We start from the raw sequence: 14,450 nt of genomic DNA on the forward strand, positions 1-14,450 counted from the left end.
CAGTCCACTGGGATGTTAGAAAGCCCTTGTCCAATTGGTTTGTTTGCTTAAGCAGATCTGTCTCATTCGAGCTAGTGGGAGCGTCCAATGAAAAAAGATACGTTTTGTGATAATAGTTAAATTTATTGACAACTTAAAAGATGACAGAAAGGTCAGGTGAATGCATTGCCCGCTTGGTAGTTCACAGGTTAATTTTGTGGAGAAAGTGAAAGTACCTAGACAGTACGTTGACAGAGGTGGAGTCCTCCTTGCAGTGAAAATTACAGTCTTCCATCAGGAGTGGGAGGTCAGTAACATTCTCTTGGTACAATTTCTAAACTCATAAAGGAAATCAATAGAAGAGTGGACAATAAGGCACGCATTTAGTCCTGGATCCAACATGCAAGTAATATTAAATATTACTGGTATTAGGTAGGCCTGTGGAATTTTTCTTAATAATGGTCTTCAGATAAGTTCAGATCTGTCTGTTGTGTGCAAAAGCCTCTCTCCTTTCTTGACAGCTACAGGCATTCTCTGCCCCGCTGCCTTTCCATTTGGCCTTTTTCTGCTTCTGCCTTCCGACAGGATTCTGCACTGCCCAGAAGACTTCAAAGCACAAGGGCTCTTCCAGTCTGCTGCCCCTTGAGTGATTCACTTAATGCCACCATTATCCCGCAGCATTCTAGTAGTAGAAGAACCCGCAAGTCTTGCTGCTGCTGTCTTGAAGGCTGCAGTGATCAGCTACCGTTTTCTTTTTGTTGTTGCTGTTTCATAATCTGATATTTAGACCACTCAACTTTAGTCAGAATCTTTTAAAATAAAATATAAGTGTACAGCCTCTAAGATCAAGATAAAAAAATTAAAAGCATGATTTCTATCTTTACATATCATGGAAGAGCATTAGCTCTGCTTTGTACTTAGCAAATGTAGTTATAATGGTCTTAGGCCAAATGATCACACTTGCCCTTTGTATTCTTTCTGTGTCCAGAGTACTGAAATTGTCTGGTACGTTAAAAATGATCATCAAATAATACATATACACAGTTTAAAAATGAAATTGTTTAAAAGGTTTATTAGGAAACCATAGTACCCTTTCCTATAATATCATGTACTATTCCTTAGTTGCAGTTGCTTTTTACTCTTTGAGCTATTTCTTCTAGTATTTTCTCCATTTTCTAGATTATTTTTATTGCTTTCTCTTGATTCATTTATTTCAGACATATTCTACTGAACTCTTCTGTGTTACAAATGGTTTAGTTGTCCACTTTTCTCCTCCCCTCTCTTCCCAATAAAGATAAGTCGCAAGTTTTAGTTAAATCAGTATTTAGTCTTTATATTATATTATGTATCTGCTGCTGTTCCCTGACAAACCCAGGAGTATACAGAGATTTCATTTCCTCCTTTGTTAGAATTTTGTTTTCCCTGGAGTTAATGATTGCCTTGTTTTTTCCCCCTCAAGCTTAATATTCTTTATACCTATTACAAACTCTTCCCACACTCTATATGTCCTCCCAGTGTAATTTTCCACATGGTCAAGGTTTCAGATGATTAATCAGTTACTCCACTCCTCCCCCACCCCAAGAACCTTCCTCCTGAAGCTAGTTGTTCTGCTTCCTCCTTTACCATTTGCCTTCTGTTCTGGGTGTGCAGCTGTCATCTTGGAATGGTCCTACCATCTAAGGAATTATTTTCACTTCCATCTTGGAATCCCCCCCCCCCCCCCCCAATCTGTCTTTAACTCTCGATTTCCTATATTTGGGAAAGTCTCTCACTTCCTTGGCTGAGTTCCTCATTTGGTAGCATGCAACTTATAATAGTGCCAGGAACTAGTAGGGAAATAATTTTTTTTTTCAACTTTGCCTGAAAATGTCACCATATCCTTTGACTTAATTGAAGGTTTAGCCACGTAAAGAATTTGGGGTTGAAAATTTCCCTTAGAATTTGACTTTACTCCATTATCACATGGCTTCCTATGGCATGAATGTGAATTCTGATGCCATTATAATTGCCTGTGACTTGTTCTAGTCTCTCTGGAAGATTTTAAGATGCTTTTATTCCAGATGTGAAATTTCAGTAGGCTATGCCTTGATATGGGTAATTTTTAATTCATTTAGCTAGATATTTAGTTGGCTTTATCAATAAAAACTTATTTTTTTAATTCTGAAAAACTTCTGGGTTTTTGTTTTTTGTTTTTTGTTTTTTTTTGATATTTTCTCTCCAGTTTATATTCTGTGTTCTCTCCTTCTGGAGAATTTGATTAGTTGGTTTTGGACTCTTGGACTGGCCTTCTTAAAAAAGATATATTTTATCTTTCCTCCTTTATTTTATATACATATGTCATCTTGTTTCCTTTCCAGAGATTTAAAATTTTTTCTAAATCTTGGATAGAAATGTATTATTTTTGTTATATTTTTAGTTTACAAGATTTTTTTCTTATTCTCTAAATATTCTCCTTTTAAAAATATTGTCCCATTTTGGGAGTGCATTACTTTTCCTTCTCATTTTGATAATACTGTAGGCTTAAAAAAATTCCCCATTCTCCTTCCTCTGTCTTCCCCTGTTCCCCACCCTGTCCTTCCTTACTGTCGTCTCCTCCTTCATCTTCCTCCTCCTCCTCCCCAATCCTCCCTTCCTCTTCTACCCTTCTCCTTTCTTCTCCCTGTCCTCCTCCTCTTTTCCCTTCTTCTGCTTCTCCTTCATCTCCTCCTCCCCCACTTTCTTTCTGTCATTTTGTTTTGCTCTTGTTCATATTTTAGAGTGAGGCACTAAAACCTTATCTGCTTTGGTGGGATTTGTTGACAGGTAGTCCTCACCAACCAGAGAATGACCTTGTATGCTGATACTTTCCAAGGTGAATAACTGCTCTGTGGCCATCTTACCACAGTGCAGTCCTCAGCACGTAGAGCAGTGCAGCAGCTGTGGACCGGAATTAGAGTATGCTGCACTAGAATCGGACATGTGCAGTACCCAGGAGCAAATTTTAACCCTGAGTAGGAGCAGCTGTTGTAGTTTTCATGGCAGTGCGTGGCCCTTGAGTAAGTCTAAGCCACTGATGGTTCAGAGAGAAGAGGCAGAGATAATGTGCTATTTAGAAGATCATTTACTGCCCCATCTTGTGACGACAGCAACGGAAAACACCCATATATTTCCAGACACTCCTCTGGGGAGCATTGCCTCCTCTGGTAATGAATCTCTGTGAGCCAACTTGGGAAAGTCACGTTCCCGGTCACTGGGGAGCTCCCTGTCCTCTCTGCTGTCCTGCACCTACAACTCCTTTTAGGAACAGGTGCTATTTTAAGGGCTCTGAAGCATATAAAAGGGAAACTGAAGTTTTAGACAGACAGACAAGGGTGTTCACAGCATTCTGCCTGCCATGTCTTTTCCACATCACCCCATGTCTCTTCTATCTCTTCCCTTATTTAACAGTCTGCTCAGAAGCTCCATACTGTATTCATATTTTGAATTCCTATTACCTGTAACTCTTATATGTATAATGTTCAACTTTTCAGAGTCTTGTCATTTTTTTATTATTGGTCTCAAAGAACTTACAGTCTTCCTGGTAAGTTCTTTGAGACCAAAGTTATGAGCTTTCATTTATTAAGTTCTTATAGAGTGCTTATTTGCATATTTTAGAGGTGAAGATAGAGCCTTCGGGAGGCTGGATGACTTGCCATTACACTGCTAGTAACTGGTAAACCTGGAGTTGAACCTAGTTTTTTCTGATGCCACAGCTTCTATCTCCTCTCTCTATGCCTCAGGTGCTAAATAAGTAGTGTTTAAGTGAATCAATAAATGAGCCTTTCAGCATTAAGATGATTGGAGTAGCCCTGATGAAAGCAAGCCCACCTTTGCGCTCTCCTGCCCCTGTGCCCACTTTGGTGGAGAGAATAACAAATAGTTCACTCTGTCACAGATTTTCTGCGTATACCTGAACTTTAAACATGCCTGGAACACATTTGGTTCTAATTTGAAAACCAGTTGGTGTGCTCCATTGCCATGTTATTACAAACACAAAAGAAATATAAACTTCATTCCATTAAATAACCATCCACATAAACTCTTAAATAGTTTTGGGTTGGGACAAAGCTGGATATTAAGGAAATGGTTATTAATGTTGTATGTTTAACTCAAACTACTCTAATACTTTAACTCTCCCACCACCTCTCCAGACACCAACCAACCTTTTTCTTTTTTCCCCTCAAAATGTTTCCCAGGATGTTGAGACAGATAACAGCTTTGATTTCGAGCTGCCGACGCCCACTATTTGGAAGTATTCCTTGTTTTCAGTCCTTTGTAGCCTGTCACAGTGCTCTCTGCTTGGATCTTTTCAAACCTCCTTGGGTCATAGCAAAGCAAGTTATTATCCCCTATAGTATAGCACTGTGAAACGGAAGCGTAATGTGTGCCACAATGTAATTTAAAATTTTACAACCATATAAACAAGAAACAAAACAGGTGAGATTAATTTTAATTTAATTTTCTTTGACCCAGTATATAAAAAATTATTTCAACATATAATCAAAAATTATTGATGAGATTTTTACTTTTTTTTTGTATTGTCTTTGAAATCCACTGTGTTTTGTAGTCTTGTAGCATGTCTGGATTCAGACTGTAGCCACGTTTCAAGTGCTCAGTAGCCACAAGTGGCCAGTGGTTATTGTTTTGGACAACACAGGTCTCTGGCAAGACCAATGTGAGCTACATAAAGGCTATGAACATCCTTTAGCTTTTGGTAAAGCTAGAAGAGTATTGATTAAAAAAAAGTAAACTAATATTATGTAATACTCCAAAGTTGTCAAATAGTGCTTATGACCACAGGCTGAACTAAATGGTGCTTCAGAGATTGCTTATTTAAGAGAAATAGGGTTTATCCCTATCAAATTATCTAGGACATATTTCACAGAACTAGAACACATCATAATAAAATTTATATGGAAACACAAAAGACCTAGAATTGCCAAAGCATTACTGAAGAAAAAGAAAGAGGCTGGAGGAATAATTCTCCCAGACTTCAGACAATTCTATAGAGCTACAGTAATCAAAACAGCGTGGTATTGGTACAAAAACAGACATATGGACCAATGGAGCAGAATAGAGAGCCCAGAAATGAACCCACAAACTTTTGGTCAACTCATCTTCGACAAAGGAGGCAAGAATATACAATGGAATAAAGACAGTCTCTTCAGCAAATGATGTTGGGAACACTGGACAGCAGCATGTAAATCAGTGAAGCTAGGACACTCCCTTACACCATACACAAAAATAAACTCAAAATGGATCAAAGACTTAAGCATAAGACAAGATACAATAAACCTCCTAGAAGAAAATATAGGCAAAACATCTGACATACATCTCAGAAATGTTCACCTAGGGCAGTCTACCCAAGCAATAGAAATAAAAGCAAGAATAAACAAATGAGACCTAATTAAACTTACTAGCTTCTGCACAGCAAAGGAAACCATAAATAAAACAAAATGACAACCTATGGAATGGGAGAAAATTTTTGCAAGTGAAACTGACAAAGGCTTGGTCTCCAGAATATATAAGCAGTTCATATGACTTAAGAAAAAACAAACAACTCAATCCAAAAATGGGCAAAAGACCTAAACAAGCAATTCTCCAAGGAAAAAATACGAATGATCAATAGGCATATGAAAAAATGCTCAGTATCACTAATTATTAGAGAAATGCACTTCAAAACTATGATGAGATATCACCTCACACCAGTCAGAATGGCCATCATTCAGAAGTCCACAAATGACAAATGCTGGAGAGGCTGTGGAGAAAAGGGAACCCTCCTTCATTGCTGGTGGGAATGCAGTTTGATGCAGCCACTGTGGAAAACAGTATGGAGATTCCTCAAAAGACTAGGAATAGACTTACCATATGACCCAGGAATCCCGCTCCTGGGCATATACCCAGAAGGAACACTACTTCAAATAGACACTTGCACCCCAATGTTCATAGCAGCACTATTTACAATAGCCAAGACATGGAAACAGCCTAAATGTCCATCAACAGATGACTGAATAAAGAAGTGGTGGTATATTTATACAATGGAATACTACTCAGCCATAAAAACTTACAACATAATGCCATTTGCAGCAACATGGATGTTCCTGGAGAATGTCATTCTAAGTGAAGTAAGCCAGAAAGAGAAAGAAAAATACCATATGAGATTGCTCATATGTGGAATCTAAAAAAAAAAAAAAACCACAAAAACATAAATACAAAACAGAAATAGACTCATAGACATAGAACACAAACTTGTGATTGCCAAGATGGGAGTGGGAAGGGATAGACTGGGAGTTCAAAATTTGTAAATACTGACAGGCATATGTAGAATGGATAAACAAGATTATACTGTATAGCACAGGGAAATATATACAAGATCTTGTAGTAGCTCACAGCGAAAAAACAATGTGGCAATGTATATATGTATGTTCATGTGTAACAAAAATTGTGCTGTACACTGGAATTTGACACAACATTGTAAAATGACTATAATGCAATAAAAAAATGTTTAAAAAAAAGAGAAATAGGGTTTGAAAGCAAAACACTTGACATGACCAAAGTTTCTGTTAATCAGTTGGACTGAGAGTCCATTGACATACATTAAGATCATCAGCCCACAAGGAAGTCTTCATTGTCAGGCCAATAAATTTGAAGTCTGAATAAACTGTTAGCCAGGGTTGCTTGAAGAGTTCAAGTTTGCTTGAAGCAATGAATCATATAACTTAGATGTTCTCAGATTTTTGTGAAGTTCGTTTTCCTGCATTTGACAGCAACAGATGCTTTCTGAAACTAAAGCCCGTAGATTAGAGAACGCTGGCCTTTGCTGGAGGCTACTCTGTGCTCTGAGTGTGCCAGGGCCACCACTGTCTTAGATTGTCCCTTGCATTAGACTGTTGGCAGAGCTTTGTTGCCCTGAGAGATTTAACATGAAAAAAAAATCCCCTGCAATACTAGTTTTGAGAGATGTGTAGTCTGCAAAGGACTTAACTTAGAGTTAGCAGATGTAAGCTTTAGAGAGGCAGCAGTGGCCTCCGTTGTTAGAAGAGATCAGGGCTCCTCTTCTCACTCCATCATCTTTGTCATTCCTATTAGCTCTGTTGAAAATTTGGTGGGAAAGGAAATTTTTAAAAAGTAGCTGCCGTGGATGTCTTGGATGATTGGTGTAGTTCATGCTCTTTGCCCAAATTATCATAGATAATCCATCCCTTTTCTTTCAGACTCTTAGCCATTGAGCCCTTTTAGAATGTGGTAAATTACTAAGGTGTTATCTGTTTTTTTTTTCTTTTTTCCTGTTTCATTTAATGTGACCTTTCAGTAAAAAATGGCTTTCTTTTAAAACTACAATTTATTATTGATATATAATTAGAAATATATGGTAAAATCATTCTCTTTTTATTCCTGCCTTTTAGAGAGCATCTCTTTCTGTCTTTTGGGTAGCTATTAAATTTGGATGTGAATCACAGAGGGTTTCCAAATACTGGATTGTTTAGTGTTTTCAGCTGTGAAGTTTCTTACCCTAGGTGTAAGTTGGTAAAACTTCCTTACTGAGAGTTAAGTTGCACATAATCAGTAATTCAGTCTAGAAAATGCCAAGTTAAGTAAGGCCTATGATGTTCCGTATTTGGTGTGATTTTATTGACTTTTATCTGTAGCTGATACTACATGATTCATTTGTCTCCTTAGTTAGCTTATATCCACATTGGACCTTCAGATATTTGCCAGGTTGTCTCATACGCTGGGCTGAAAATGAGGCTGTGACAAATTTGTAAAGGTAAAAACCTTGGTTCACTCTCTAATAGGAAGAACAATTTCAAATGATTTTTACGTGATTTTTCACCCTAATTAAAGGCTATTAAAAGCTATTTATTTAGACTTTTTAAAGATACTCTGAAAAATGCAAAGGAGGAAGGGATAAATGACCCAATAATTCATCCACTCAAATAAGACTTGTTAATATTTTTATGTTTATCCTGTAAGTCTTTTTAAATCTAGCATAAACATTGTATGTATATGCACACATGTATATATAAATACAGAATTGATCATTTTGTACATCTTGTTTTATAGTCCTCTTTAAGAATTTTTTGTATTTTTGGACTTGGGAATTTTTTTAACTGGAAAAATAAAACAGTATTTAAGGAAAAAGCCTGAAGCTGAAGAAAACCATCCTGAAATATCCAGCCACTACTAAGATAAAAAATTTATTTTATTTTATTTTTGTTTCTTGTTGGTTTTTCTTAGTAGGCGTACATGACTCTTTTTTCAGAGTGGCTGAGTTTGATTTGTTCTCAATGGACTCTGGGAAGCAGTGAGGGAGTTTTAGGAGAGACAGGGTCTGAAAATCCTCACACTTACTGTGATACACAACCTTCCGATGACACTACTTTCTACTGGAGGGACCCTCTTGGAGATGTTCTTGGGAGATGTTCTTCAGTTGGTTAGAGTATTTGAATGATTTTAATTGTGAATCGAAGAACCTTTAAAATTGACTTAATGTCCGCTATTTCTGCATTTAGTTCTCAGAGCTGTGCACGCCAGTCCAGAGTTTAGATACGATTCATGAACGTAAGTTCTCTGGGGATATACAGAAACTGCATCTTCTACAGCTCTTGCTGATTCCTCTCTCAGTAGAATTGGCCAAATTGTAGGGAAGTTTTCTGAAAACAGTAATATATGAGTAAAATATATGGTATAGCTCTTTTAGCATGTAGATTAAATTGATACATTAAGTGAATGTTTAAAAAAAAACTGTTAGTAAAATATTTTTGCAGGCAAATCAGACTAGCTAAATGGTTACATTTATCTTACAGGTGCCCTTAAGATACAGCAGCCTTGTTATTTATAAATGTGCTACAGTTAGGTTCTGTGGGGGGGAAAAGCGAGGAATGCCCTGAATCTTTATAGATTTGAAGAATTATTTCTCAATTTTTTTTTATAATTTGAATTTATTTTTTCTTGCTCAAATTTCACAAAGGTGAAAAAACTCATTGCTTTTCAAAGGAATGTTTAAACATATTCCATACTATATTTTAAATATGAAATACATAGCCCTTGTGTTTTTTTATTTGGCTGCATAAAGCATCAGATGTTATAGTGGAAAAGCATTTCAGAATGAAAAGGATATTTAAACAAGTTTCCATATGCCCGGTGAAGAATTTAAAATTGAGCTCTTCCCCCCCTCTTTTTTAATTCAGTAATTAACTAAACTTGCCCTGTAGTTGGAGGGACTGTAATAGTTTACACCTGTTTCAACTTTGGCTGTTTTTATTGGCTGGGGCTTTTGCCATCCCATATTTCTTGCGAAGCAAAAATATGAAATAAAATATAGCAGAGCATTGGAGAAATTATAATAAACATAAAAAATGAATTGTTCAGCTTAAAATATGAAATGCTTACCTGCACAATCCACAAAGCCAGGTTTCAGTAGTATTGAAGTAATTTATTCTTGGAGTTCTGTGTCGTGAAAATAAAGACAGTTGCTTTCATTGGCAGGAATAACCCAGGGTTTTGTTTTTTTTTTTTTTTTTTTTTATAATCAGATGATTAAATTTTGGAACATCAAGGCAGAAGGCATATTGTAAAGACAGAGAAAGCCTGCTAAATCATCCTGTGTGTGCGTTCATGTTACTGTGAATAAAAAACCTGAGGGTGTGCCGGTGTGTAAGAGAGTGAAGACTCCGTAGATCTGTTGTACCACAGAAGAGAGTCAGCCTTCAAAGGTCAGGGCGTGCTGCGATGGCAGGCGTGGGCTGGCTCATTTCACAGGCAGCGTTTCCCCCTCCAAACGTAATGAAAAGAAAACTGTTGGGTCAAGATAGTATCATATCATGTTTTTTCTTGCAGTCCCACTTTCAGAGGGTCCCCCAGAAGCACTCTTTATCCTTCAGTCCTGACGTTAGTTGCTGAGCTCTGGTGTTGGGTAAAGAGTAAGATGACTAGCTTCTTAGTGCATTGTCCAGAGTAAGAGGAGCTAAATTAAATTTCTGGTAAGTTTTAATTTGGATAGAGTTGTGACTGTAACAAGATCTTTGGGAAAATTGTCTCTAGAACTGAATTTTAATTCTTGATTCACCTCACTAGTTGGATGGCTGTGCCTGTATGAACCAAGGTTGCAGGTTGAAGGAAGGCAAGGCCTTGCCTGTTTCGATTCACCAGCAGCTGGTGAGAGACTGAGCTGCTCTTTCCTTTCTGGGTCTGTCAGATGAACATCTTAAATACCTGAGTTTACACGGAGAGAGAAATATTCTGCAAACCTCCTCCCCCCACTCTCTCGTTTCTTCAGGAGTTTATATTTTAATACCGAGGAGTTTAGAGTAAGTTTGAGAACTGGCCCCTCAAATGTGAGCACAGGAGGACCCCTCTTTGCAGAGGGGAGAGAATGATTTTGGTGAAGTGTTGCTCTCCCTTGATTGACTTCTTTGGTCTTGACAGCGTTGCTTGTGTGGGGTCTGTAAAAGTCATGTGGGAGACCCAGCAACCTGGCTCAGTTCTGGAAAGCAATACGAGGCACGCCGTGAGGACATTCCCAGCACAGGGCCGCTGACCGGGCCTCCCCATGGTCTGCGCCTGACACAGTGGCTGACCGGGAGCCCAGCCAGGGGCTGTTCCCAGGTGTTTGCGGTCTTGGAAATGGGCACGTCTCAGGATTCAGGGGAAAATCGGGCCCAGATTTGGAGTTTCTTGTACACTTGGACTTAAAAGAGCCCCAGGTTTTTGGTGCCAATGAGAGTGCCATCTCTGACTCCCTGCCTCCTGCTCCCCCTCAAATTGTAAGGTTGCTAAAAAATGCAGGTATTTGGTTACATTTTAGATGCTTTTCCTGGGAATACAGTTATAATTTGGGTCTAAGTAAGGAAATGTCCCCTTTTTTATTCATCCAGGGATTGAAAGGCCATTCTATGAAGTCTGTTTAGCTGGACTTGGCATGAAGGGGCATTTCAAGGTTGTGACATAATGCACTTGCCATGAGGAAAATAAGTGTCCTAAAAGAAGTTTCTGTAATAAAATGTAATCGTATCATGAAATTAAAACTGAGAGATTCTAAGTGGTGAAGCAGCCCCCTGTGGGTGAAGGGGGTGTTCATCTGCCTTGCTCGATAGGCCTTGGAAAACATCTTAGTAAAACTTCATTTTAAGGAAGAGTTCCCTCCACGTCACTGCAATTTTTTTTCCAATCTTTGTGCCCTGGTATGCAATCTTCATTGCCAAGCAATTGTGTCATCGAGCAGGGGCTCCCTTTAAACTATTTTAAAATGGAGATAAAGATAGCCCAAGAGGTGGCTGGGTTGAAATGCCCCCAAGGCTTTTGTGTCATTAGGTCTGGGGGCTGACCTACTATCTCGCTGGCCCCTCTGGCTGGGATCAGCCACGTTTGCCAATTTATTTAGGAAGAGTGAGCTTTGTTTTTTTGGTTCAAAATTGCTTTTTATGTTCTTTCAAAAGCTTTAGTGTTGGCATCTTTCCAAGTCAGAGTGAAAAATTCATAACTTGTAGAGTTAACTACAAAGAGTCTGTGTAAATGCGTGATTCACATGCTCACATCAGTGTCTCTGCTCAGTTCATGGTGTTGATGGTGTGGTGTTTGTGTAAAAAGTACAGTTAAAATTATTAGTTTCATTTTGGCGCTGTAACAAATCACCACAATTACAGGGCTTACAGCAACGTAAACTTATTTTCTTGCAGTTCTGGAGGTCAGAACGCAGAAATGCACTTTACTGGGCTCTTTCAAGGTATTGGCAGGAGCACACTTTGTCCAAAGGCTCCAGGGGAGAATCTGTTTCCTTGCTTCTCCCAGCTGCTGGAGGCCACCTATATTCCTTGGCTTGTGACCGCGTCCTCTGTCTTCAAAGCCAGCAGGGTAGCTTCTCTGTATCTTTCTCCACTCTGACCCCTTTCCTTTTGTGAATTGAGATTTTAATACTTATTATTTTCAGAGCAGAGAGAATTTCTTGGAGTTTTGAGTTCTCTACTTAATGGGAAGATCTGCCACACCTCTTGGGTCTTTAATAATTTTAGCGAGTGCCCTCGTACATACACACGCACACACACGCGTGTGTGCACCCACGTGTATGTGCAGTGCCCCTTGATGACATTGCCCAGCAGGTGTTTGGGCTGCCGTGGTCTTCTAGATTTCAGTCTCCGGGAGTTCTTGCTCCAGCTCATTTCTCCAGTTAGCCACTCTTCCACCCGGGGCCTGAAGCTGACACTTGGTGTCTGCCTTCTGAAAAGTGCAGTTTGAGGCTGTTGCAAGCAAGATGCTGTCAGCTCTTTGCCCCGTCTCTCCTTTTAGTCAAATTTCCCACGCCTCCCCACAGATTAAAGAAAAAATGTTCACAGAGTTGTAAAAGTTTTGAACGTACAGAACTGGGTTTGTCCTTTATTTGTAGGCTACCATTTAGATACAAAAACAAATGTTCAAACACAATGACCTTTCAGTTAAACTCACATGAAATTTTGTTGTCTGTTCCCCTCACCATTACTTTTTAGTCCTCATGGTCCCTCTCTTTGTAAATGTTGAATAAAGGATTGAGTTAAAGTAGTATATGATGCCAGCCGAAATCCGAGTAGATTATATAGTCATTGGAAAGCATAAAACTGAAACAGCTCCTAGCAGGCCTTGTCAGATAAGCCATCATTTGAAAAGGCAACCTCATGCCTGGGGCTGATTACAGACAGGAAGTGCTCACAGCACTACCGCTGAATATTACAATGCATTGTTCATGTATGTAGTTGCTTAACAATCAGGGGACAATGTTACTTTCATCCATGTGTGAAAACAGACATTTGGAGGCTTCCAGACAGAAAAAGGGGTGTGAAGTTATTAAAGATGTCTAGCTGATTGGATTAGTGCATTATGCTTAGCAATGTTGCATCACAGATGAGGCCTGTAATAAGCGTGCGCTGGGCTTTGGGAGAGCAAGGCTCGGGTCTTGTTTACCTTTGTATTCCCATGCCTGATACTTGAGAGTGTTTTGAATGCATAGGTTGAAAAATGAAACTATTTTAAATGTATACATTTTTATTTACAGCTGCTGCTGAAGGAAAAGGCAAAAGTGGGGAAGACTTTTTTCAAAAGGTAAGTTGCTTTTTACTCCTACCTTGGTGATAATTAAGGAGAAATATACCTGTCCGAGTTGCTCCAGCAGAGGCCCCTGAGAGCTCCCCTTCCATTTGAAGGGGCGGGGAATAGGTTTCAGTAAGCTAGCTGGAGCTGCTGGTGGGGGCAAGGAAAGGGCAGCAGGCTGTTTAGGACTTAGGCTTCTTCTGGGCAAATGTAGTCAAGTTTTTGCTTGGAGGCAAGGAGGCCTTGAGGGCTGCCAGATGTGCTGCCTAGATCATCCCCCTTTCCTGCTGCCGCCCACTTCCCCCTTCCCCAAACACCTGCCTGACTTGGGTGGTGGAAAGAAGTGGTCGCTCACAGCCTCTTCATTTTTTTCTGGTCAGCACGACCGTGAGTGGGTTAAATATAATCGACAGAAGATGCACCGTTAGACCTGCTTGCTCACGCTTGGTAACCATGTCCACTGTGTCCCTCGCTGCCCTCTCTAAGTTCTCACCCTCCGTGAAACCAGTCTGGCCAGTCATAGATGGAAATAGGAGTGGAGCTGATTGAAGATGAGACACTATGAAGAGAAGTTGATTAATTCTAGTTAGCTGTGTTTTAAAATAAGTGTTTTATGTAAGGGAAGATGCCTGTCCTTTCAAAGAAATGGACTCGAGTTAATTTTCTTCTTTCCTTTGTTCACTGGAATTCATTAGATTTGTGTGTTGTTGGGATCCAGAAAGCATGTGTGTAGGGGCAACCGTGCAGGTGTCCTAGAGTGAAATGCAGCAATTATGGATGAGGCTAAATATCACTGTAGAGGGTTATCGAGCTTTTGGAAAATACCTGTGTGACCAGATGTGGCTTTTACAAGCCTCTTCATTCTCTTGCCTTCTGTGTGACCTGCTCTTTTTTGGGGGGGGGGGTCAACTTCATCCTTCATCTGCATTTTCTTCCAGAGATATTAAAAGTGAGTATTTTCAGATCTGACACTGGTATTGCCATTTCTTCATTCTGAAAATACTTAACCACCTGCTGCATGCAACACGCTGGAAAGACCAGAGTGAGCAAGGCATAGTCCCTGCCCTAAAGGAATCAGTCTGGTGTTTGATAATGCAGTCACCTAAATAGCAGGAAAGTCTGGGGCCATAGAGGATTAAGTACTTGACTGGGACTTGAGATTAAAAAGGACTTCTTGAGGTCTTTAGAAGAGTAAAAGTTAGCTCAGTGAAGAAGTGGGCTTGGGTGGGTTGGAAGGGCAATCTAGGGGAAAAAACAGAAAAGAAGAAGGCTCAGAGGTGGAAGAACTCACGCAGCTCTCAACGTCAAGTACCTGGCTGGCACATGACATCTGAGGGGTTCATGGTGCAAGGTGAGGTACACTATCCTGTAAGACCAAATACCTTCTTTATGTG

The 14,450-nt window shown here is 39.5% G+C and overlaps 1 protein-coding gene across 4 annotated transcripts in view; it reads left to right on the forward strand.

Moving 5' to 3' along the window:
* Window positions 1-14,450, forward strand: part of BICC1 (BicC family RNA binding protein 1) — a 326,417-nt gene that overhangs the window by 142,260 nt on the left and 169,707 nt on the right. For all 4 annotated transcript variants that reach the window (XM_074374043.1, XM_074374041.1, XM_074374040.1 and 1 more), the window contains exon 2: window positions 13,022-13,068. In XM_074374043.1, coding sequence (XP_074230144.1) covers window positions 13,022-13,068 — 47 coding nt within the window. The remainder of the gene's footprint in view (window positions 1-13,021; window positions 13,069-14,450) is intronic.

The sequence above is a fragment of the Camelus bactrianus genome, chromosome 11 (assembly GCF_048773025.1).
Source record: "Camelus bactrianus isolate YW-2024 breed Bactrian camel chromosome 11, ASM4877302v1, whole genome shotgun sequence".
NCBI classification, from domain to species: Eukaryota; Metazoa; Chordata; class Mammalia; order Artiodactyla; family Camelidae; genus Camelus; species Camelus bactrianus.